General features: G+C 40.8%; 1 protein-coding gene across 2 annotated transcripts in view; it reads right to left on the reverse strand.

Annotated features, from left to right (window-relative positions):
• RHBDF1 (rhomboid 5 homolog 1) overlaps positions 1 to 24,420 on the reverse strand; it is a 188,714-nt gene that overhangs the window by 95,612 nt on the left and 68,682 nt on the right. Inside the window, exons 2-4 of one of the 2 annotated variants that reach the window (XM_088466712.1) lie at positions 20,924 to 21,061; positions 11,849 to 11,979; positions 8,244 to 8,354 (exon numbers count right to left, since the gene is read on the reverse strand). In XM_088466712.1, the coding sequence (XP_088322838.1) occupies positions 8,244 to 8,354; positions 11,849 to 11,979; positions 20,924 to 21,037 (356 nt within the window). In that variant the 5' untranslated portion in view covers positions 21,038 to 21,061. The remainder of the gene's footprint in view (positions 1 to 8,243; positions 8,355 to 11,848; positions 11,980 to 20,923; positions 21,062 to 24,420) is intronic. The other variant, XM_088466713.1, reaches the window with a different exon arrangement.

Raw genomic sequence — 24,420 nt, forward strand, 5'->3', positions numbered from 1 at the left:
GGCTGATTACTGCTGTGTATAATATGCTGCTTGCTGCTGGGTTTGTTATGCTATTCAGTGCGGGCAAATTACAGGAAGGTAATTTCTAAGTATAAGATGCTTGTCACTGTGTCTGATGTTACAGGCTGGCCCGTTACACACAAGAATATGCTCATCGTTATTTGCATTATTAGATTGCTCACAGCCATCTAATTCTGGTTACTTCTGTGGTGAAACTTGCAGGCAGTTGTGTGAAGTGCTGTTCACTTGATCTCTTTATGATGGGCATTGAACATGGTAAGATGATCATTGCTGCCAATAACGTTGTCTATAAGTCATTGATATTTATGACATATGACGGTCATTTGAGATATATAAAAGGTTCATCATTGCTGGGTGTGATATATCTACCACTAATTCTGTGTAATTTGCAGTTTATTGTGATCAATAATATATTTTCTAGGTATTGATTATTATAGCAACTGGATAACTATTTGGGGTTAATTCAATGATCCCGCCCCCACGGGTAAATGCGTCTGTATGCTGAACTCACTGTAGCTCCGGACTTGCTGATTTTAGTTCGTAGCCATATAGAGCCACGAGGGGGCAAAATGAGGTGCTGACACTTCCATGCTGTTGAACTGGCAACTCGCCTCCTTTGCAGCTAATTGAATTGACCTCTATGTCTTATGTGTTTAATGAGATACACTATTTATTTATTTTCAGAAGTGGCAAAACCAGAGTATACAGTATAATCTGGGCCAACTGCCAGCACTGAGATTCCTGAATGGTGATTAATTGTTACAGCTACCTAAGATTAATAATTTCATAAGGTTGGTGTCACTAATATTTTTCAGAATGTTATTATCGGCTGTAGCCAACTGTGAAACTGGTTCTATGTAATCAGTAATATAGCTTTCATACATTCATTCATTTATTTAAAGAACAATTATTTATGTTCATAAAACTAATTATTTATTCACAAGTAGCACTTCAGATGGCAGACATTTTGTAGCTGTGTGGCTCTAAGCCCATTCCTTATACTGGGCATACACTATACAATTATCTGTCAGATATCTGTCCAATCTGGCTGGTTGAAATGAAAACCTGGTAATGTATGGGAGCAAATGACAATCGACCATTGGCTCACAAAACACTGGAAAGCAGACAAAAATGGTCTTCAGACAAATTGGTTAAAACACACGAATTTAACCAATTTAAACAAATGTTTTTTGTCTGTTTTCCAGTGTTTAAAACCATATGACCGACTGTCGTTTGCTCCCATACATTACCAGGGTTTCATTCCAACCAGCCAGATTGGACAGATAATTGTATAGTGTATTCCCAGCATTAGACAGACAACTGCTATCATATCTTGTTAACAAAACACTAAAAAGTTGCAAATGATAAATGATTAAGAGCTGACCTGAGTTTTGCCTTAGTACAAACAAAAATGGATACTGAGAATAGAACTCATCTAAACAAAACATGACAAAGCAGACGTGTAACAATGCAACTGGTGTACACTGAAACCAGAAAAAATTAAAAGTAATTTCCCTAATTAGTAGTAAAAGTCAAATTGAATACAGTTTTTGCTTTTGCATTGCAGTGGAGCTAACACACATATTAGTATTAGGTTGAGTCTCCCATATGCAAAATGCTTGGGACCAGAGTTATTTTGGATATCGGAATATGCCGTATTTTGGAATACTTGCATACCATAATGAGATATCTTGGGAATGGGGCCAAAATCTAAACACAGAATGCATTTATGTTTCATATACACCTTATACACACAGCCTGAAGGTAATTTTATACAATAAGTTTAATAATTTTGTGCCTTAAACAAAGTTTGTGTACATTGAACCATCAAAAAGCAAAGATGTCATTATCTCAGTTACTGTATGCTAAAAATATTCTGTATTTTGGAATATTCCGTATTTCGGAATATTTGAATATATGGGAGACTCAACCTCTAATGCTATCTTTAGCAAACGTTATCCAACCAGATGCAACCAACTCTCAAAGCCCTTCACAGACAGGCATATTGTCCAACTGAGGCATAAGGAAAGCTCCGGTAGCTGGTGGCCTGCTGCAGAGACCCAGGTTGCCAAGTTTCAGAGCTGGAGCCCCCCCACATGTTTTGCTGATTAATAAGGTAAAAAGTTGCTACTGCAGCTACAGTGCCTATTGATCTGTGGTGTCGCACACCCAGGTTACATACACAGAAGCAGAGCAATCCCACAGGTTATCATTCGCTGCCCCTGCTCACAGCCCTCCTTCCTTCAAAAGCTCTGATTTATTTAATAAAACTGATGACAATATGAGAGGCCAATAGAACTCTTTAGCTGATGAAACATTATATTAGGGAAGACATTATTATTCAGAACACACAACTGTCATACATGCAGCGACCAACCATCTACATTATCTGCCAGAGAGGATTTAAAGGATAATACCAATTTAAATACATTTGACTGATTTAGATTAGTTTGTGCCCTAAAAGTCATTGTATCCAATATACCTCCTTTATATGCTTTTTTTATATGTATGTCTGACAACAGTCTGGTTAAATAGGCATTCCATTGGCTGCAGTGGCAAACGTTCTGCTCAGCCAGACAACATTCAGTGTAGGCTATACCCCACACTAGTGCCATTCGGCTGAAGTTCCCCAAACATGGGTATATTTTGGGGAGAAGGTCAGTTACAACACTACTAGATGACTCACCAAAGGTGTATGCCTTCTATAATATTAGACTAACAAATATCTAGTCGCACAAGAATAGCTCCTAAAGAGGAGAAGAAACCCTCACATTTGTTATTTCCAAGAATCATTATCATCAAATGAGGGGTGCTACCAAAGACATCTACAATATAGTTGCCAAAAAAGAAGAGAAAAGGGATGAAATGTCCCTGTTGGTGCACATAATTGAATATTAAAATGTAACTTTTATTAATGAATATTAAGAGCAGCGAAAATAGATTAAAAATTAGGTGAGTATAAAGTAAAGAAATGTGATTAAAAAAGCGTCACATGAGTACCCCCTAAATTTACGTCACAGTGTGATAGTAGGTTATACTATCCAACATGTATCATATACAATTGGAGTATATAATTATATAAGTATGTATATGATAGTCACAAATAGGGCTATCAAGGAAAATATTATTAAGCTAGTATTGAATCATAAGGAACCATCCATGTGTTCAGTTCTCAAATAATGTTTCAATAGCTGGGACAAAGATAACAATATGTCCCTTAAATATGTACACATCCAACGCTAATCAATTGAAAAGTGATTCTCATAAGTCACTAATATGGTTATGGTGAGACATTGCTAAAATGCAGCTCACATATTTAATTTGATGCCCCAAAGTGATATCAACATATATTTTCATTTATTATAAAGACACTCTCAATTTGAGCATAATATTATGGATCTCTTTAGCACATATACAAATGCTGCTGGGAAATATGCAAATATAGCACACAATGTGATGCTCTAGGAACACCGCGCCGCACAGGTCACAGTTATCCAATTTAGTAGAGCTATTAGTGGTGAGAGTTGCGCATATTAAAACCTTTCTCAGGATAATCACATATAACTCTCACTATAAACATACAGTGTAATTGCTTGACATAAGGGGTACAGACATGCGCCGCTAACCGACGCAGCGTTTCGCTTTCATGCTTTATCAAGGTAAGCTGAATGTCTTACTGAAGAAGCCTTAAATACCCGCGGGTGCCGTAGTTAGCCAATCCCCGTCGTACAGATCGTCAAACGGCCTATTACGTTCTGATCTTTAGTTTAGTCCTGCCTTTTTATCCTTGATTGACAGACATAGGTGCAGCAGGAGAAAGATAACATCAACCCAGGATGTTCTAATGGATACTCGAATCTCCAGGCTATAGTAATCAAGCTCCGATCTTTTTCTGATATAATTCTTTTATCCACAATTAGATTCCAGGGTAAACAAGATAATATATGGGGTTACTTGTAAAGTAAATGGATCATCTATATATGGACAGTCAAAGTTCTTACAGCAGGAGTAGATAGCGCTATTGAAAATATAAGATCACATGATCGCTATATAAGATATTAGATATGGCCTATTCAGATCGAATAGTAGATTACCTATTCCTTGCTTGCCATCTATTCTCATATAAATACCTAGATTTGATCTAAAATAGCATCTAATATATATAATATAAATCCTGATAAAGATCATATTATTTAATATAGTATAATATTATCCAAATAATCCCATCTATATATAATATAGTATACTGTGATAAAAAAATATTAAATATAAAATGTAAATATATGTATATAGAAAATTAATATATAAATATATAAAATAATAAAAAATTGAGTGCTGTACTGTGTTGATAAATAATGTAATGATATGTCAATGTGTGAATAATCTTCATAAAATGTGTGAAAAAAAAAATATATATTTTTTAAGTATGGATCAGGATAGCAACTTCAATAATTTTCTTATATCATTATTACGATTCGTACTTACCAAAAACTACTTTGTGTGTAATAACAACTTCTATCTCCAGGTAAGAGGCACTGCAATGGGGACCACATGTGCCCCCACATATGCTAACCTCTACCTGGGGTGGTGGGAGCGGGAGTATGTTTTTAACGAGACTAACGAGATCTACACTAAACATATAATTTTGTGGTTGAGGTATATTGATGACCTCCTGATCATCTGGGAGGGAGAAGTGGAGATTTTTATGGAATTTTTAAATCAGCTAAATTCCAATGACCTTAATCTAAAATTAACTTTCGAGGCAAGTAGAGAGAAAATTAACTTTTTGGATATCACATTGACTATCGAAGATGATGGGCACATATCCTCAGATTTATTTAGCAAAAAAACATCTACCAACAGTATTTTACATAATACTAGTTCGCATTTTCCTTCGGCTACCCGACTGTACAATCCCAGCAAGGGTTAAATGACAGGCGTTGAAATGCAGATGCCTGTCATTTTCCCTACGCCGGGAGCCCGACACTCGGTCGAAGGTAAGCCGGGCGACGGGCGCGGACAGCACAGGGGAGGGGAAGGTTAGGTTTAGGGTTCCCGGGGGGACTTAGGGTTAGACACCCCCCACCCGGGAGGTTAGGTTTAGGCTAGGGGAAGGGAGGGTTAGTGTTAGGCTCCCCCCAGGGGGACTTAGGTTTAGGCGGCGGGTAAGGGGGGGGTTAGGTTTAGGCACTTAGAGGGGGCTAGGCACTTGAGGGGGAGGTTAGGGTCAGGCACCCCTAAGGGAGGGTTAGGGTTAGGGGGGGGGAATTAGGTTAGGGAATACTTACCTTGGGACGATCAGGATTTTCATCCTTGTCGGGCTGCCGCTGATTTGAATCCAGCCTGATAAGAAAGCTATATAACTCAAACTTCTCCTTAAGTTGCACCGGTTAGAGTGTAAAGGGGCCTATCCATTACACAATTTTTTTAACAATAAAACCAAAACCTCCTGGTCGTCTAATGTAAAGGCTGCAAACGTCCTGTGCCGCGCACGCTCACGAACTACAAAATAAGTATTTTGCCGTTCTAACACACTGGTCAATTTCTGCATATTGCTGAACGACTTTAGAAAAGTGGATATGCAGTGAACGACCAGCGGCGAACGGCAAACAACTTTTTTTAATGAATATTCACTCCATTCATTAAAAATTTCCACTCCCTTGTCTCTTCAGCAACAATCCTTGGTCCTTGGTCTTTAAATATATCGTTCACAAAGTCTTTCATGTTTGTGAAAGATTTTTTGCATGAAAGACTTTTTGTTGGCAGGAAAAGTCTTTGGTCTTTGACAAAAAAGTCTTCTAATGGATAGGCCCCTTAACATAAGAATCTCTTTGGACAACATGTGCAGAGAGGTATCAAGGAGAGTACTATATCCCACAATTAGTGTGGGAGGCAAAATTACTCAGTTAAAGTATAATGATGTCAAGTAATTTGCTGCTTAAGGGAAAGTCATGTATACATTAACAACTGCGCATGTGCAGATCTCCGTCTGTAAGCTCACTTGCAGTGCCTGGACGCAGCAGTCTGATTGACAGGGGGATTAGGGAAGGTGCGGAAGCAGCATCCCAGGAAATCGGGGTGTGTCACGCAGCTGCTGTGCTAATAGCGTACAACTCTGCATCAGTCCCTATATTCCAGACACTTTAGAATACAAACAAAGGTAATGCAAAAAGAAGACAACTCACTGAGCGGTGTTTAGGAGCAATAGGTCAGGTCTTATATATATATTAAGGACATGATTTGCATTTCACCAAATATTCCATAATAGGAATATGTGAGATTTGGGAACAGCAGGGGCATGCTCTATGCCTATTCACCCACTGCCACAATGACTACTCTGGCACATTTCTCAGTTTATATTTTTGGATGCTACATCCTGTAAAACAAAGCAATCCTCTTATACCATGATCACCTGATCTCGTACAAATACATACTTGTCCCATTACAGTCAGGTAATATAATTATTGCCCCCCTGCACTGATAAGTAACATATTTTGTCTGCATTATAAAGTGTTACTGGCTGGTAATCTAATGAACAATTAAATTTTACCCCATGCAGTCACCCCGTGCAGTCCTACTTTTTGGCGTAGCCTCCAGTATTAGGCCTTGTGTATACTTACCCTGAGCTATTCCACCTTCTTATGCAGCTGAGGCAACAGTTGTAACTCAGCACATCCAGGACGCCCTGGTTACCATATGCAATGGGCAAAAGCTGATGGCAGGAAGAAGTGCAGGGTGTCACCAATCCCCCATGTCACTCCTTTCAATTACCAGGACTGTGGGGGGAGATGTATCAATCATTATAAATAGAACCAGTGGAGAAGTTGCCAATAGCAGCCAATCAGCTCCTAGATATAACTTCTCTAGTACATTGTATAAAGTGATAGCTGATTGGTTGTTATAGGCAACTTATTTACTTGTTCTCTTTAGAAGGTTTGATACAGCTCCCCCACAGTCACAGTAATTGAAATAGCATTTACCACTTTGCCTGAAAGCATTTAGTCATTGTGCACAATAACTAGGCAAAGGGGGTAACAGTTTCTTAATTTCCCACCTTGCCTAAAAGCTTCAGGCATTGTGGACAAAGCCTGGTTATCCCACTTTGCCTGTAACATACAAGTGTATACACTATAATAAATAACAACAATACAGCTATGGATGACCGCCGGACGGTGCCTAACCCTAACCTCCCCCCCTAGTGCCTAACTCTAACTTCCCCCCAGGGGTGCCTAAACCTAACCCCCCCTCCCCGCACCCTAAACCTCCCGGGGGGGTGCCTAACCCTAACCTCCCACCCTAGTGCCTAACTCTAACTTCCCCCCAGGGGTGCCTAAACCTAACCCCCCCTCCCCACACGCTAAACCTAACCCTCCCGGGACAGTGCCTAACCCTAACCTCCCACCCTAGTGCCTAACCCTAACTTCCGCCCCGGGTGTGCCTGACCCTAACCCCCCCTTCCCCTAGCCTAATCCTAACCCTCCCGGGGGGGTGCCTAACCCTACGTCCCCCAGAGAGTCCCTGACATAACCCCCCTGTAGCTAACAGGTCCCGTCGCCCGGCTTACCTACGTTCGGTATGCCGGGAATCGGGATTTCGGCGTGGGGCTAATGCTAGGCGTCGGGATTTAGACGCCTATCATTAGTCCCATGCCGGGATTTCACTGTCGGGAAGCCAGCGGTCGGCATTTCGACCGCCAGCTTCTTGACTACATACCCATCTATTTATGCCCTTTCACTTTCTCAACCGACCTGAAACAAGCTGTTGTTATTATTGTTGTCATATCACATTTGACAATGAGACTGAGTATATCTCAAGTTATGTGACCCTGCCTCCCAATACTGCATGGCAACAAACAACTAAATACTGCTGTTTCTAATTCAGCTAGGCAGCAGTTTACCTAGTTTGCAGTTGATCATCATTTTTAAGAGAGATAGGCCTAATCCATTACCATTGGTGGATATTACAATCTCAATTATTATTACTATTTTTTTATCTCTTTATATGTGCATGACATAAATACAAAGATGCATATACTTCTGCAATTAAATAACAATTTTTTGCTTGATTAAAACAATTAACAATAATTGTCACACATGCAGGAAACAAAAACCACACGCACCAACTGCTTTATAAACATGACATGTAAGGTCACTATATTGGGTTGTACAAATGACTCCAAACTCTCAAAAAAAACTCATGCAGAACTCTACATGCAAAACTACCTGCAAAAAAAAGTAGAGAGTGTTTGACGTTTCCTATAATGTATAGGCCTCCTGCTAGCTAGATGCCCCTTGACCGGCATCGTACTGATTCTGTCAAACGTGACATGCTTCCTTCCAAGAAAAATAGGAAAGAAATAGGAAAGAAATATTGGTGAAAACACCACTTTGCACTAAAATTAATGATTGAATCATTAATAGTTACATTGTGTGAACTCTGCGAATGAATTCACTAAAGTGTACTTTTCAGCTAATTATTATATTTGCCTTGTATAAATAAAAGTGCACATTTTTTTTACAATTGTTACAGACATTAGGCAAAGTAGATTCAATTTAAATTACTATGACAAACAGTGGACAGGTATGTGATATGCTGAACATTTACAGAATTACAAGTAAAAATATGAAATGTTTCCACCTGTGTATAATTAAAAAAAAAAAATCTAGTGCAATTAACAAATATTAAGCAGAAGATATTGTCATAATAGATAGCGCTAAATAGTGAAATTAATACTGTAGCTCTGTGGAACATTATTTGAGATGATTGAAACACAGGCCAATATGTTTCACAGTCGTAGGATACAAAAGAATTGAAGATCTGGGTGTAAATTTACTAAGATTCGAGATTGGTCGAGTTTTGGTTTTTTTAATCTCGATTTGCATCGCCGAATCTTGGGTGATTTTCCAGTTTTTTATCTCTCAAATTTACTAAGAAGTGAGTTTAGCTGAAAGTGAGTTTTCCGATGGTGATGGAGATCGAGATATCTCCCCCTAGTTGCAAGTGAAGATGAGATTACTCACCCGAGATTGCAGTGTTTTCTCTCTGCAAATCTCTCCCAAGCTAGCAGCCTGCACATATCAGTGAGATATGTGAAGGCTGCTTGTGTGTTAGACCTGTAAAAAATGGGTTAAATGTTTAAAAAAAAAATTACGTAGGGTTCCCCCCCAAAAGCATAACCAGCCCCCGGACTGGTCAGCCAGTCCTGGTTCCAAAAATTACGGAGAACAAAACGAGTAGGGTTCCACCATAATTTTAGAAACCAGCACTAGGCTGCAGGGCCAGTGCTGGTTTTAAATATAGGGGGGGATAAATTGCATAGGGGTCCCCCTATATTTAAAACCAGCACTGGACCCAAACCGACCGGGGTGTAATGCCACAGCTAGGAGACCCTATTACCGGGTCTCCAGTGCCAAAGCATTCTCAGCCCAAGCCGGTCAGGTCAAGCCAGGGATCTCAGGGGGAGGTGAGGACCCACCCAAAAAGGGGTCCCCCTCTCCTGAAACTCCAGGCTTGGCCTGAAGCTCGTGGCTCTTCCCCACACCCCTGGGCTGTGGGTACAGGGGGTAATAAAGTGTAAAATAGAAGTAAACTATTCTATTTTATAGTGGAACTACAGGTGCCAGCATGCCTGCCGTTTGGCACTTGTAGAACTACAAGTGCCAGCAGGCGGTCGGCACCCGTTCCTCCACTGTAAAATAAATAGCTAAATAAAGACACAACACACACATCATATATAGTATAAATTTATTACACACATACCTCAATCACACATACAGTACTTACCTGTACCAGCCGGTCAGTCCACTTGTCCAATGTAGACATTTGTGTGTAAGTACCTGCAAAAAAGATCCTATACTCACCTACATCCTGGTGCTGCTCTCCGTAGCATCCAGGGTCTTGTCAAAATAAAACAACTTCTATTTTACACTTTATTACCCCCATACCCACAGCCCAGGGGTGCAGGGAAGAGTCCGGGCTTCAGACCAAGCCTGGGGTTTCGGGAGAGGGGGGACCCCTTTTTTGGGGGGTCCCCACCTCCCCTGAGATCCACGGCTTGGCCTGATCGGCTTGGGGTGAGAATGCTTTGGCCCTGGAGACCCAGTAATAGGGTCTCCTGACTGTGGCATTACACCCAGATCGGTTTGGGTCTGGTCCTGGTTTTAAATATAGGGGGACCCCTATGCAATTTATCCCTCCTATATTTAAAACCAGCACTGGCCCTGCAGCCTAGTGCTGGTTTCTAAATTACGGTGGAACCCTACTCGTTTTGTTCCCCGTAATTTTTGGAACCAGGACTGGCTGACCAGTCTGGGGGCTGGTTATGCTTTTGGAGGGGAACCCTACATAATTTTTCTTGTTTCTGCCAAACTCGCAGCTCAGGAGGTTGAGAGTTTGAAAAGTCAGTTTGGCAAAGAGTTTGCTCCAATCTCACCTGAGCTTGTCATCCCGAATCTTGGTAAATTTTGAGAGATGTATATTTTAGGTGAAAAGTACTTCCGTGTTGGCCCAATGGTGAGTTGATTCGAGTTTGCGTTCTCACCCGAGTTTTACGAGTGAGAAGAAAGAAATCTCTCTCTAACTCACCCAAATTTGCCTTTAGTAAATTTGCGAGATGAAAATCATGCCTAAACTCACCTGAGATTGGCATCTCAACCAATCTCGAATCTTGTATTGTTTACATGCTCTCATTGTTTTTTATCTGGTACACATATATTCACATCATTGTGAAGCTTGCAAACAAACAGTTTTAGCTGCACTATAGAGCACATTTTTTTTTTCTTTTTCTCTATGTATATAGATAGAAATGGTCAAAAATGTCTATCTGCAATCCATCTATCTATCTGTATACTGCTGTTCTGTTAAGTACCATTTTCACATTCAAAGGAACATCTCAAAGGAAGGATCTGGAAGATAATTATACACTAAAGGGTCAATGAATTTAGGTGCGAGTGTGCAAGTGTGAGTTTGTTTCTTTTAATTCACACATTTCGAACTAATGAGCACACCCGAGAAACGAGCAATGTGAATTCGGAATTGCATTCCAATAGAAATTTGCTGTGCGCTTGCCGTGAGAGCGGCTCGCAGCACCCAACTTGCACCTAATTGAACTGACCCCTACTTTTATTGGATTTAACTCAAGCTCTATAGTAGGCTTTTTCTCTTAAACTTATTCTATCTATCTATCTATGTTTATTTAATACTTTTTACAATTATTTTCTATCAACATGGTACAAATAGCAGACATTTTGACAGCTTTACAAAATATTAGAAATTTTTAACACTATTTCTAATTTGCACCAAATTAATCAAAACTAGTGTTTGATGTACTGGTTATGGGTTACTGCAGAATAGTCACAACAACAAGACCACTTTTGTATAGTACTAGAGATCCACAAGGCCCAGTCTGAGTCTTAAGCACCTGATTCTATTAGGACCTGGGCTCTTAGCCAAGGCAGAAGTTCAGGAATGGACTCTCCCGAATAAAGGACAAACAGACAGGAGACATGAGGATAGGTTCAGTAAATAAAAGTGTCAGACAATGAGGACAGACTTAAGATAAAAAAGAAAGATGTGAGTTTAGAGTAGGGGTACTCGATCAGGTATTGGATTGTGGCCCATGATCATTTAGTTACACCATTTACTGGTTAAAAGGCATTTGTTCCATTTAGTCTGTCACTGAATACATCTACTGTATGTGCAACAATGTAAATGTGTGCATCTAGCATAAATTCTATCCACAACTTGACCATATATATCAATGACATAATTTGCTGTGATAATGTAGAAGTTAAAACACAAGAATTAATGATTCATATTAGTATTTTACCTTTTTATGGTCTGTGTGATTGAGGTCTGGCGTTGTAAGATAGGCCGCTTCTGCTCATTGGGAGGTGACGGTATTCTAGTGTTCTCAACTGGCATACTCACACTTCTTAAAAATGTCTGACGCTTGAAGGGCTGGAAAATAGAGATTTGACAATTAAAAAAACAAGTGCACAATGTATATTAGCATATATCTTCAGCAAGAGAATAGATGCAGAAGTAGTCATGTGTCAAGACTCAGGGAACAGCACTGGGGGGAGAATAGAGGCTGTATCTGTCCGAAAGCCAGTGAGAACTGTGAGGAAAGGGGAGGGGTGTGGCCTACCACCAGCTCTCACTGTATAGCTGCTAGACAGAAGTTTAGTAGTATATAATAGATGGCACACTTTCAAGCTGATAACTTGACTGGTATTTAGAGTTAGTCTGTCTTTGCCTTTTGTATTTGTTTATTACATAACAGAGCGTCCACTATTTAAAACAGCAACTCCACACCAAAGTTTTTTTTTTTAGCCTTTAAATAGCTAGTCAAGAACCTTCTAATCATGCATATTTTTCTTATCCAAAATATTCAACATATAATTATCTAATTTTTTAAATCTATCTGAAGGAAAAAATATATGGTTACCAGAAACAGGCAGAGGCTTTTTGGAGTCAATTCAATTACCTGCAAGTCGGCTTGCAGCACGAGTATGTGTGACATATGCATCACTTACGGTAGCCCCGGACTCGCTGATTTTTGTTTGCAGTCCTATAGGGCTGCGTACAAAAATCCCTGTGTCCAGGGTGATATGAGGGCGAGGTGATGTGCCGTTGTAAAGGTATTTGTACCGCTCGCACCTAACTGAGCTGACCCCTCAGCGTGTCATGTGATTACACATGGGGGAGAATGAGGAAGAAAAAGTCAAAGAGCTCAGAGGGGCATTCTAAAGCATCTCTACTCACTACAACACTGAGGAAAATATGCAGAATTAGCAATATAAAGAAACAAACCATGGTAAAATGATTCATATAAAAAACAACACCTAATATTTCATGGGATTGCAGCTTCGACAAGCAGAAATACTGGAATCTACCATGAACCCATTAGTCCAAAAGAGCATTTACACTGAAGTGCCTAAAGTCATGGGATAGCAGTATGTAAAGGTAGTGGTAGGTGGTGTCACCCTACTGTGACATCTTGGAAATGCCCAGACCTGCATCAGTTGTAATCTGACATCTTGTCAATTAGAACGGGACATGATAGTGGGTGCCTGACAGATATGACATTCCAACATTCCTCGATATACGGTATCAAAAGTGCACTGGGAATACCTCATGTAAGGCACTACCACCCATCGTGGACAGCGCAGTGGCCGACCACGGTTGCTTAATGAACACGACCAGCAATGGCTGGCCAGAATTGTTGTGGTAACAGATAAGCAACACTGGCTGAAATCGCATCCACATCAGTGGCGGATCCAGGGGGGCGATCGCCCCCCGTAGAATAGCGTGGTGTGGCTGCAATCAGTCAGTGCCCTGGTATGTGTAATCTCTTAATGCTTTGCCGGCAGCTGGGTTCACAGATCGTAGGTCAATTAAACTGTCTGCCACAGTCTGTGTATCAGTCTGAATCTATTGAGTGCCGAACAGCTCATTAGCCCGGCACTGCTAAAACAGTGAAAGTTTATTAACACCATTCTGTGGCAGCCAGCACGCAGCACCCAGCTCCTATATGCATCCCTGGCTGCAGGAAAAGCTGCTGTAAGATCAGACAGTATGTGAGTACAGTGATAATGCACTGCAGACTGACTGTTTAATGATAATTTGGAGCAAACAAACACAGAGGGCTAGTTTATACAGTACAGTTGCTGGAAACTACTAATGTACCAATGTATGCATAGGGGAGACAGTGTGAGCAGAGCAACATGATTCACAGTGTTTGCATTACAAGTCCCAAACTGTGGCTCACATGGTATGCTGGAAATTGGTAGCTGCTGTACAGCCTGGTGACAAGCCACACATTGCATAAGCTCAGATTAATTACTGTGCAATAGATGCAAAAAAACAAACAAACATTTAATAGGTGTTTAAATTAATTATTCAATACTTTATTTTAAACATGCTGTGATTTTAGTATTTTATTTAATGCTGTACCAGAAGTTGCTACTTAATTAGAAATATAGTTTTCAACAGCTCTAAATATATAGCACCTTTTCTCCTCTGCACTGCTGACAATCATAGGTTACATCCATTTGTACATATAATGACAGTATTGCTATCAAATGCTGCTACATACTATAGAGGTAAAACTGTGAAAGCCCAGTTTGATGAAATTGTCAGACAAGAACAGCTTTGCAGATTGCAGAAAATGTTCCTGTAACATTGGAGAAATGTCATGTTTTTAAGCTTTGGTGGTAAACCTGTTATTTATTGCCATAGACATGCACTGGTGTGATCTTCTGTCCTGTACAAACTATATTATATAAGCAATAGTCAAAATGAATATGTTATTAATATACTATTAGGAGTATTCAATTTGGAGCGAAAAAGTCTGTGCTGGACTTTTCGCTCCACATCGCTGATTTTCCTGGGATAAAGTATCGGGTGCGCGCCTGCTTTATCCCCATATTCAATTAAAAAGCTACGAAAACGGGAGCCGGCAAAATAGGATCGGCGAAAAAAAACGGGATTTACCTGGAATAAATTGTAGGACCCCACCAATGCTGTCAAAACATGGGGGATCACTATGGGTACCCCCGTTTTAGCCTGCAAATGAAAGTCGGGGTTTTAAATAGCTGCGGTAGGTGTTTTTATCCCGACATTGAAGAAGTGGTGCAGAAGAGCAATTAGGTTATTTTTTTTGTTTTTTTAAGTGGTCCCATCAAATTTGGGGTACATGAAAATGGGTACTAGCATATTTTTAATTCCCAAAGTGTTTTTTTTTTTAAATACTTCTGCAAAATTGCACCTGCCGCTAATAATCTATTCTAGAATACACCTGCCGCATATTTGCAGAATAGCCCTGAACCTATTTCCCTATTTTTAAACACTTTTTTCCCTTTTTTTTTTCACCCCAAATTTTTACATTTTTTGGGGTGTCCCTATTTTTTTTTTTTTTTACTTTTTTTGACAGTTATTTTTTTAAATGTCATTCCCAGGGGTGCAGGCTATTTTTTTTAAGCCTGCACCCCTAAACCCCAATTCTGCACTTTTTTTCGCCACCTATTCAGTGGTGAAAAGTTATCCCCGTTTTTTTTCAAAGAAATTGAATACGGGGATAATTGAAATCGGCGAAAAATGACGTCATCGCCGATTCCTAAATTTTTGCTCCAAATTGAATATCCCTGTATATGAACTATCCTGAATTGTGCATGCTGACGTACATACAGTACCAGTGATCTGGGTTTTTTATGGGAGGGGCCAGGACTGGAAGTGGGAGGGGTAATGAGTAGATAAGGGAGGAGTTAGGATTCATTCTTAAACTGCCCCCCCCTAAAAGAAAAGTCTAGATTCGCTCCTGATCCACATTCAATGCAGGAGGTACCAGACGAACATCCAGCAGGTCAGTACAGTGTTCTTCAGCTTCCATGGAATATCGGAGCAGAAGACCCACCAGAGTGCCGCTATTTACACTATGACACCAGACACAGGGCCTGATTCAGAGCCGCTTGCAAAAAGCGAGCGCTCGCTCTGAATCAGGGCTGGCGCTTGTCTTTAAAGTTGCGGCCTCTTGGCCACTCGCATAGCTGTGGGTGACCAAGACCATCGCGACCATCGGGCTTATGACGAGACCCTTACGGTAGGGTCTCGTGGCCGCAAGCCCCAGTGGACTTCCTGCTCTAATAGAGCAGGAAGTCCACTTACTGACATCACGAGTGATGTCAGTAGGGCCGCCCACAACTGGGAGGCGTTCCTGCAGGAACGCCTCCATTTGCCCAGCCACCCCCCCTCCCCGCCTTCCAAATGGGGCGAGATGTCGATCAACATCGACAGCCGCCCCTTTTGAATGTGAGCAACCGGAGCGAGTGCTTTTTGCGCTCGCTCCGGGGCTCGCATGCGCACTGGCCCACCATCGACTCGCTATGCGCTTGCGAGCGGGTCTGAATCAGGCCCACAGCGCCATACCTGGGCTCGTGATGTTGCTAATTGGACCTTGGAAGACTGGTAACAAGTGATGTGGTCTGATGAGTCATGGTTACAGCTGTTTAGGTGGTAGGATTCGGTGTGGTGCTGACCCCATGAGGCCATGGACCCCAGTTGTCAACAAGGCACCATGCAGGCTGGGGGTGGTTCCATAATCGTGTGGGGTGTGTTCACGTGACATGGGTTGGGTCCGCTGGTTCGTCTGAACACATCATTGACCATGAACCGTTACGTTGCGTTGCTTGATGACCATTTGTAGCCCTTCATTGATTTCATGTACCCCCCACAATGATGAAATATTTCAGCAAGATAATGCAGCATGTCATCGGTCCCAAGTTGTCCAGAATTGGTTTGAGGAGCATTCTGGAGAGTTCAGACTAATGGTGTGGCCTCCACGTTCTTCCGACCTGAACCCAATCAAGCATTTATGGGACGTGGTGGAGGGACCCATCTGCACCCAAGATCCTGCACCTACATATATCAGGGAGCTTTGGGAAGCTATCCAGACGTCATAGGTCAACATCTCTCCAGAGGTCTTCCATTCACATATGGAATTTATGCCGCGTTGAGTTGCTGCACTTCGCCTGGCTAGAGGAATTCCTACATCATACTAGGCATCTATTCCATGATGTTGGGATCGTGCATGTGCAAGCAGAGACCAGTGCCGCCCACTGATTTTACACCGGTCTCTGCAACTTTTGCCATTGGTATCTGCACTTGCCCTCCTAGTATACATGACTCAGAATCACTTGAATCTTTTGAGACATACCCACGACACTACAAGTCAGGGTGGTTATGTGCAATGTCATTGTCACCACTCAGCTCGCCCCCCAAAACGCCGTATTTCATTAAGACAGATCCGGCCAAGTTACACCACACTCAGCGTTGCTATTTATTGGTGAACCCACAACATCAGGAGTAATAAAGTAAAATTCAGTATTACTGTTAACTCATTGAACTTTAACAAAAGGGAATTTCTGTTCTAAACAGAGGGAGAGGTTCTACAACCAATATTTAGAGTCCTGCAAATTATTTTTATATATATTTAATGTAAACTTTGGAAATTATACAGCACTGTGGGTAGAGTTTATGTGTTGTGTGTAGAGAAACTTAAAAAAGGTAAAAGTAAAACAAAAAAACGAACGAGAGACACGTTGAGTATCCCACACATTTCATTACATCTCTACCTGCTACAACATGCCATGGTAAATCCATCTCAAGCTTTCTTTATTCCAGAAATCCAGTCTCTTGCAATAGACATAACTAGACCAAATTAATTATATTGCTGACATTCATGCATTAAACTTTAAACATGCTTTCTGCTTCTTGGTTTGATATAGATGTATTCTGAATTGATTTCTGGGAATTGTAAATTCCCTAAAGGTAGAGGGAACATCTGACATTATTGAAGATAAAAACAAGTTCCATGAACCACAACTGTTAAATCTTGTTTCAGTCTGACAAACTAAAGTACAGGCCCAAACTGGCCACCAGACAATTCTGGCATTTGTCTGGCTGCCACATGTAAGGTCTCAGAGGCATACTCTGGGCCACAAACCGTTCGGTAAAATGGGCTACTCAACTTCAGCATTCTAGATTTTCTTTTATCAGCCATGGGTCGCAGTGGCTGAATGCTCTGCATATGACCCCTGGTACTGCTTTCAGTCAGCAACAGTGCCAATATATAGATATGAAGGTGAATTTATATGCTTTGTAGTTCAGGGCTATGTCTTAGTACCAGTCAGGCAGGGCCGGCGCTACTACTAGGCAAACTTAGGCAGCTGCCTAAGAGCGCCGGCCACCGCAGGGCACCTCTGGAATAATGTGTAGTGCGTACAGCACATAAGTGCAGCCCGCACTACACTACTAGTAACAAACACACAGCCAACGGCGCCGACAGCTGTGTGTTTGTTTTAGCAGCCGAAGAGAGTCAGTCAGACTCTCATCGGCTGCTGCGCCGACTGCCGGAGCCGGGCTGGAGCTCACTCATGAGCTCCATTTTCCGGCTCCTGCAGTGGGTGATGGGCGAGACATCATGATGTTTCTCCCATCATGCAGAGCGGGCCGGCCCGGGGGGACAGAGGAGTGGACGCCGGAGCGGGGATTAAGGAAAGTGGTGTTTTGTTTTTTTTACGTGTGTGTCTGTCTGACCCTGGGATCACTGCTGGGGGACGGACGGACTACTACTGGGGGCACTGCTTGGGAGGGACTACCACTGGCGGCACTGCTGCTGGGGGGGGGGAGACTACCACTAGGAGCACTGCTGTGGGGGACTACCACTGGGGGCACTGCTGGTAGGACTACTACTGGGGGCATTGCTGGGGGGGATACTACTGAGGGCACTGCATAGGTGGGAATTACTGCTGGGGGCACTGCATAGCTGGGGGCACTGCATAGGTGGGGGACTACTACTGGGGAATGGATGGGGGAGGACTGCTACTGGGGGCACTACTACTGGGAGCACTGCATCGGGGGGACCACTACTGGGGGCACTGTATAAGGGGCACTACTGGGGGCACTGCATAAGGGCTTGTGTAGCTATCCGAGGGTGGGGGGGGGGTGGGCGCAAGGTTGAAGAAATGCCTAGGGTGCCAAGAAACCTTGCACCAGCCCTGCAGTCAGGTTCTACAAACCTTACAAACTACTTTCCAAGTCAAACACTACTCTAATTTAGTCAGATTAGAGCGGTGTTTGACTGTACATACCAAGTGTAAGAGCATAGAGCAGTGTTTGACTGTACATCCCAAGCATAAGAAAACAAATAGACGGTAAACAGTTGTTCCTGTCAATTTGAGTTCCTGTCAATTTGAGTCACCGTTGGACAACATTGAGAAGAGTGGAATTATAACCACATTGTTACAACTGATTTTAGCACACGGAATAAACATTTCCCTATGTCCTCATGTGTTGCACACAATCACCTGTAATTATTCTTGATTTATAGTCACATGAAGGGTTCTGGGCCATGGGATGCAAAGTACCAAACTTATCAGTCTTTAGGGGAGATGTATCAAGCTTTGAAGAGAGATAAAGTGGAGAAGTTCCCCAAAGTAACCAATCAGCTTCTAACTGTAATTTGTAGCAGCCTCGCTCGTCAGCCCAGCAGATGCTGCCTGCCACTGAGCAGCAGCAGTCTCAGCTCTCCCCCTGCCCTGATGTGCCACACATTGGCGATATGATGCGCTACTAGAGCGACACAGCGGTAGTAGGCAGGAGGGAAGTGTTACGGAGGTTTCTCCGCTATGTACTTATATAGTCAAATGCAGGAGATTTCACACAAATCTCCTGCAAATGGTTAATTAGTGCTTCAGAACACACTACCCATTATTAAGAAAGTGGACTAAGGTCTGACCCCTTTGTACAAAACTCTGAAAAGTGAAGCATTTCAGAGTGTGGCCCCATTAGTTTATGCCATTCTAAGATGGTGTAAACCGCTTTATGCCTATGGATGCATTTATGCAGGAGAGGGCTCTTACTATCCCTCCTACAATATGCTGGGAAGTAACTCTCAGGGACCGCGGTTCTCACAACTACTGTCCCTGTGAGTTACATTTAGTACATAGAAGAGACATTTTTGTTCAAAATTAAAAAGTCTGTTGCGATAGGGGCTGTTCATGATGACGGCACGATTATTAATACATAGGCCACTTATTCCCTATACACACATACCCGCTAATAATGTCCATGCTCACAGTACTCAGACACAACAACACATTGTGTAATGGTTAATGCAAGAAGCGCTTTTTTTTTTTTTTTGGATTCGTATGTACTAATTACTATTGATACCTGCTGGTCCACAGAAAGATGAATAAATAAATAATCAAACTGCAAACCAAACGAACAAATAAAAAGGAGGTATGTAAATACTTAAATAAAATTAAAAAGAAGAAAAGAGGATGAGTTACTTTGAATAGAAATGAAGATAAAATAAAATAAAAATAAAATCAAACAACAAAAACGAAATGTGGCTAGTGCAAAATTAAATGAAATTGATAAAGTACCAGTGATATTTAAGCATAAATGTTTACAACCCTTTTGTGGGAATGATAGGTGCCCGCTGCTTTGGTGCAGTGCAAATGGGTAACTGTCCCTATCTTACCCTAAAAGCGGCGTTTGTCCTTTGTTGCTGGTGAACATGTGCTGCTTGATGCTGTACTCGCTCCCACTCTGCTGTCAGCGGACTGTACCCAGTCTGTTAGCGGGGGTTGCAGCTCAGCATGCAGCGATCTCCACTGTGCCTCTGGCAGTCTTTCTGGCCTCTGGCTCTATTGATGAAAGGTGGCTGGTGGCTTGTGTAGTGGTCTGGGCTCCAACATGTTTCGTCCATTGTGGACGGAACATGTTGGAGCCCAGACCACTACACTGAGCTGCAACCCCCGCTAACAGACTGGGTACAGTCCGCTGACAGCAGAGTGGGAGCGAGTACAGCATCAAGCAGCACATGTTCACCAGCAACAAAGGACAAACGCCGCTTTTAGGGTAAGATAGGGACAGTTACCCAGTTGCACTGCACCAAAGCAGCGGGCACCTATCATTCCCACAAAAGGAGCGTAAACATTTATGCTTAAATATCACTGGTACTTTATCAATTTCATTTAATTTTGCACTAGCCACATTTCGTTTTTGTTGTTTGATTTTATTTTTATTTTAATTTTATTTTATCTTCATTTCTATTCAAAGTAACTCATCCTCTTTTCTTCTTTTTAATTTTATTTAAGTATTTACATACCTCCTTTTTATTTGTTCGTTTGGTTTGCAGTTTGATTATTTATTTATTCATCTTTCTGTGGACCAGCAGGTATCAATAGTAATTAGTACATACGAATCCAAAAAAAAAAAAAAGCGCTTCTTGCATTAACCACTTTTTACACTATTTCGAGTAGTGACAACAGAAGCAGCTATAAATTTCACAGGTGCGCTACTAGATTATCAACCAGGACAACACATTGTGTAATACCTGAACAAATGTCAGCTCTTCAGTTGTAGTAGTTACAGATGGTATTTCTAATTTTAACCATGGCGGCTTCTTTCTTTGTAAACTGCTAGTGCTGTCCCGACGAATTTCAGTCATCTTTGTTTTCTTTACTTCTCACAGCTGTTATCCAAAGACAAGAAGTTAACAGTACATTAGAAAAATGGTTCCAAATTTAAAATGAAGGTGAATTTGAAAATGGACTTTGTAATAGCTTTTGTTTGAGTCACATTAACAACAAATGGTATTTTTTTTTTTTATCATTCCTGGCAAGAGTAATAGATATGATGGATGAATATGATACTGTAAAAGCATTCCCTCACATGGGGTTGGGCAGCAGCAGTGCTAAATCATAAACACAGGTCAGGGAAGCCTTTGCTAATTATTGCATAAACACCCCAATTTTTTTACAATATTCATGATGCTTTAAACTGCCAACTAGACACAATTTAATTTTTTAAGAGACAATCATCACAAAGTTCAGCATTACATACACAGTTATAAAGATGTAATTTTTTTTTACAACTGATAGAAAATGATGAGACAGTAACACACAGGCGGCCTCCACTGTGCTATCACAATGACTGCTGCTTAGACCAACAACCATTGAGGGAGAGGCTGAGTGACTGATATCTGCAATTCATGTATTAGAGGCTCACATACTATAGCAACACTGCGTCTGATTCAGAGGTGCACTCAAATCCCGTTGTGACTGTGAAAATATGCAAATGACACAGCCGCAAGAATTTGTACTGAGACGCTCACTAGCGGCATCTCAAATCTGACGCACCATCGATCTTCTGAGCAACCCTAGGGTTCCTCAGAATGTCTGTCGCAAGAAAGTCACCAGAGCCTTTGTGTACAAATTCGTATTCGCAGGCTAAAAAACGTTCTAGACACACCTGCGTTTGCCTCACCATCCCGTACAAACGTTCCCTGACTGTCAATCACACTACGTCCAAGTCCTCACTTCAACATTGTCAGCAAGCTAACTTGGCGCATGCGCAGTGTGACTGATTTGCATGTGCAGTTTCAAGAAAAATTGCTCAGATCCGCAAACATTGGTTTTGCGTGCACCCTTTAATTCAGGACCAGTATCATTAAGAACGTACAATAGGAATAGGAAAATTAATGGGGCTGAAAAACAACAACTTTGCAAAAGCATCTTTATTTTTGTCTTTGAAAAAAAGAGAAATTTAAATGACGTTACTATTCCAAATGCTTTAATTGTGCAATATATTTTATTTTTCATGATAGTGGTCATTAAAGGATAGTAATTTTCATGTTTTCTGATCAATTATATGAATTGTAAAAATGTAATTAAGAAATATTATTCATTTACCATTACTGAAAAATTCACAATTTCATCTCTACATTAATTATAAATTACGGGTGGCTTACAGTAAGAGTCTATGAATTAGTATTACCATGGCTTGTCTCTAGTTTTGTGTTATAAAATTTAAAAAAAGTTTGTGAAGCTTTTTATTATTAAGTATGTATTGAAATGTTGTCAAATATATTATGTTTTAAGTTGAATTAAGCATAAAAATAACACATGCATGAATTACATAAACAATACAAAATAAACTGAACATACAGCCAGTTATAAAAAAAAAAAAAGTGACAGATTTCTCCAACAGAACCAGTTTGTGTATCTGTATTACTCAAAGTCTTGCTACTGGTACAGTATGTGATACTAGAAAATAACAACTTTATAAAAGAAGAAAAACAACAACAAAAATAAAGCTCATCTCAGTAGTTCAAAGACCCCAATTGTTGTTCTTTGCAATCTGACAAATATGTACAAATATACAATTACCTAGAAGTATACACTTTTGTAGATTTAGAAACATAATCGCTATCTAAAGAAAGGATCCTGTACCTTCTCATCTCAGAAATGATATACTGTGTACTGTACATACACTGCATGAATGCTTATTCGTGTGCATGTGAGAATATAGGAGGTACAAATCTAGATCATACTCTGTTTCCACGCAGTACAAGGTAAACCTAAATGTTTTCTTTAAGCTATACTGTACATGACTGTTAATATCACCTGCCGTAACACCCCAATATAAACACACAGGCCTCTTGTAACTTAATAAAGAGATATTGGTGTTTTATAAGGAAGCACATGTTACTGTTTAGCACCTGGTGAACATGACTACTGTAATTGCAGCTTAGAATAGATAAAGTTGTTTTACTTGTAGCAGTTCCACTAGGAAACAATATATCTTTTTGACAGCTACAAGTAATCCATATTGTTATATCCTCAAACCTACCTTGACCTGTAAGAGGGCTCAGAAACCTGCAATATGAATTCCTGCCTTGTGTCCACCTGTTTGTTTCACAAAGGTAACATTGTCTGCAAGTCTGTGTGACCCAGTCACCCTCTGCTTAATCTTCCCTAAAACTGGTTGGTCTTGTTGCCAGGCTTGAATTGTTGCTGAAAGAGTACTATGCTCCCACTGAATTGTCAGACGGATGTAGATTATATACACACCTTGAAAGCACACCATTTAAGTGCTTACATAACCAAAATTCTATTAATTTACAAAAAAATTAAAATAAAAAAAGGTGTATATGTTAAATATAAAGTTACATTATATTTAAATGCAACAGTACCAAAGTCACAGACTAAACTAATACATTTCACTAGCCACAAATCTTACCAGTAGAAAGTTACCGTATCTGTTGAATAGTGAGGTAAAACTGCCTATTATACCTAAAACTTACACATATTATTTAGCACCATAATTATGTAGTTACTCATGAGTGCTTAAGTTACTGGGAAGTGAGTAGGCGGGCATAATGCTTCCCACACAGATGATCAAATTAAGTCCAAAGGGTAGATTTTGCCTGATTTAAAATTATAATAGTATTTAATGCAAAACAAGCCTGATTTTGTTTCCACAATTATTGCCCTTTTAAATATGGCAGGCAAAATAAGCAAAAATTGTGAGGTTTGAAAACTCATTGCTTAGTAAATATACCCCCAAGTAACATAGATGATTCATGATGACTACTCACTGATACAGATTGTAGTTGTCAGGCATTCACTTTTCTAGCTTCACCAATAAAATCTGATGTACTGGATTTAAATCAGGCTAGTTGGTTCAAATATGTATGTTACTGTAAAAAAAGATTGACATTGTCTAGATAGACAGTCAAAAGGTCATCACCAGATGGTCAAAAGGCAATAGGTCGACAGGGTCAAATGGTCGACAGTTAAAAGGATGACATGGATTAATGTCGACAGGGTCAAATGGTCGACTCACAACTGGTCGACACAGAAAAGGTCGCCACATGTTTTTTTTATAACCCTAATCCTCACCCTTACCCTCCTCCAAGTGCCTAACTCTAACCCTCTCCCTGCTGCCCAACCCTAACCGTTCCCTTCCGCAGCCTAAAGTAGACCACACATCTAAAGATTATCTGTCCAACCAGCCAACTAGTTGATTGGTTGGAATGAAAATCTGGTA

Source organism: Taudactylus pleione, unplaced genomic scaffold, assembly GCF_031769625.1.
Source record: "Taudactylus pleione unplaced genomic scaffold, aTauple2 ptg000066l, whole genome shotgun sequence".
Taxonomy (NCBI): Eukaryota; Metazoa; Chordata; class Amphibia; order Anura; family Myobatrachidae; genus Taudactylus; species Taudactylus pleione.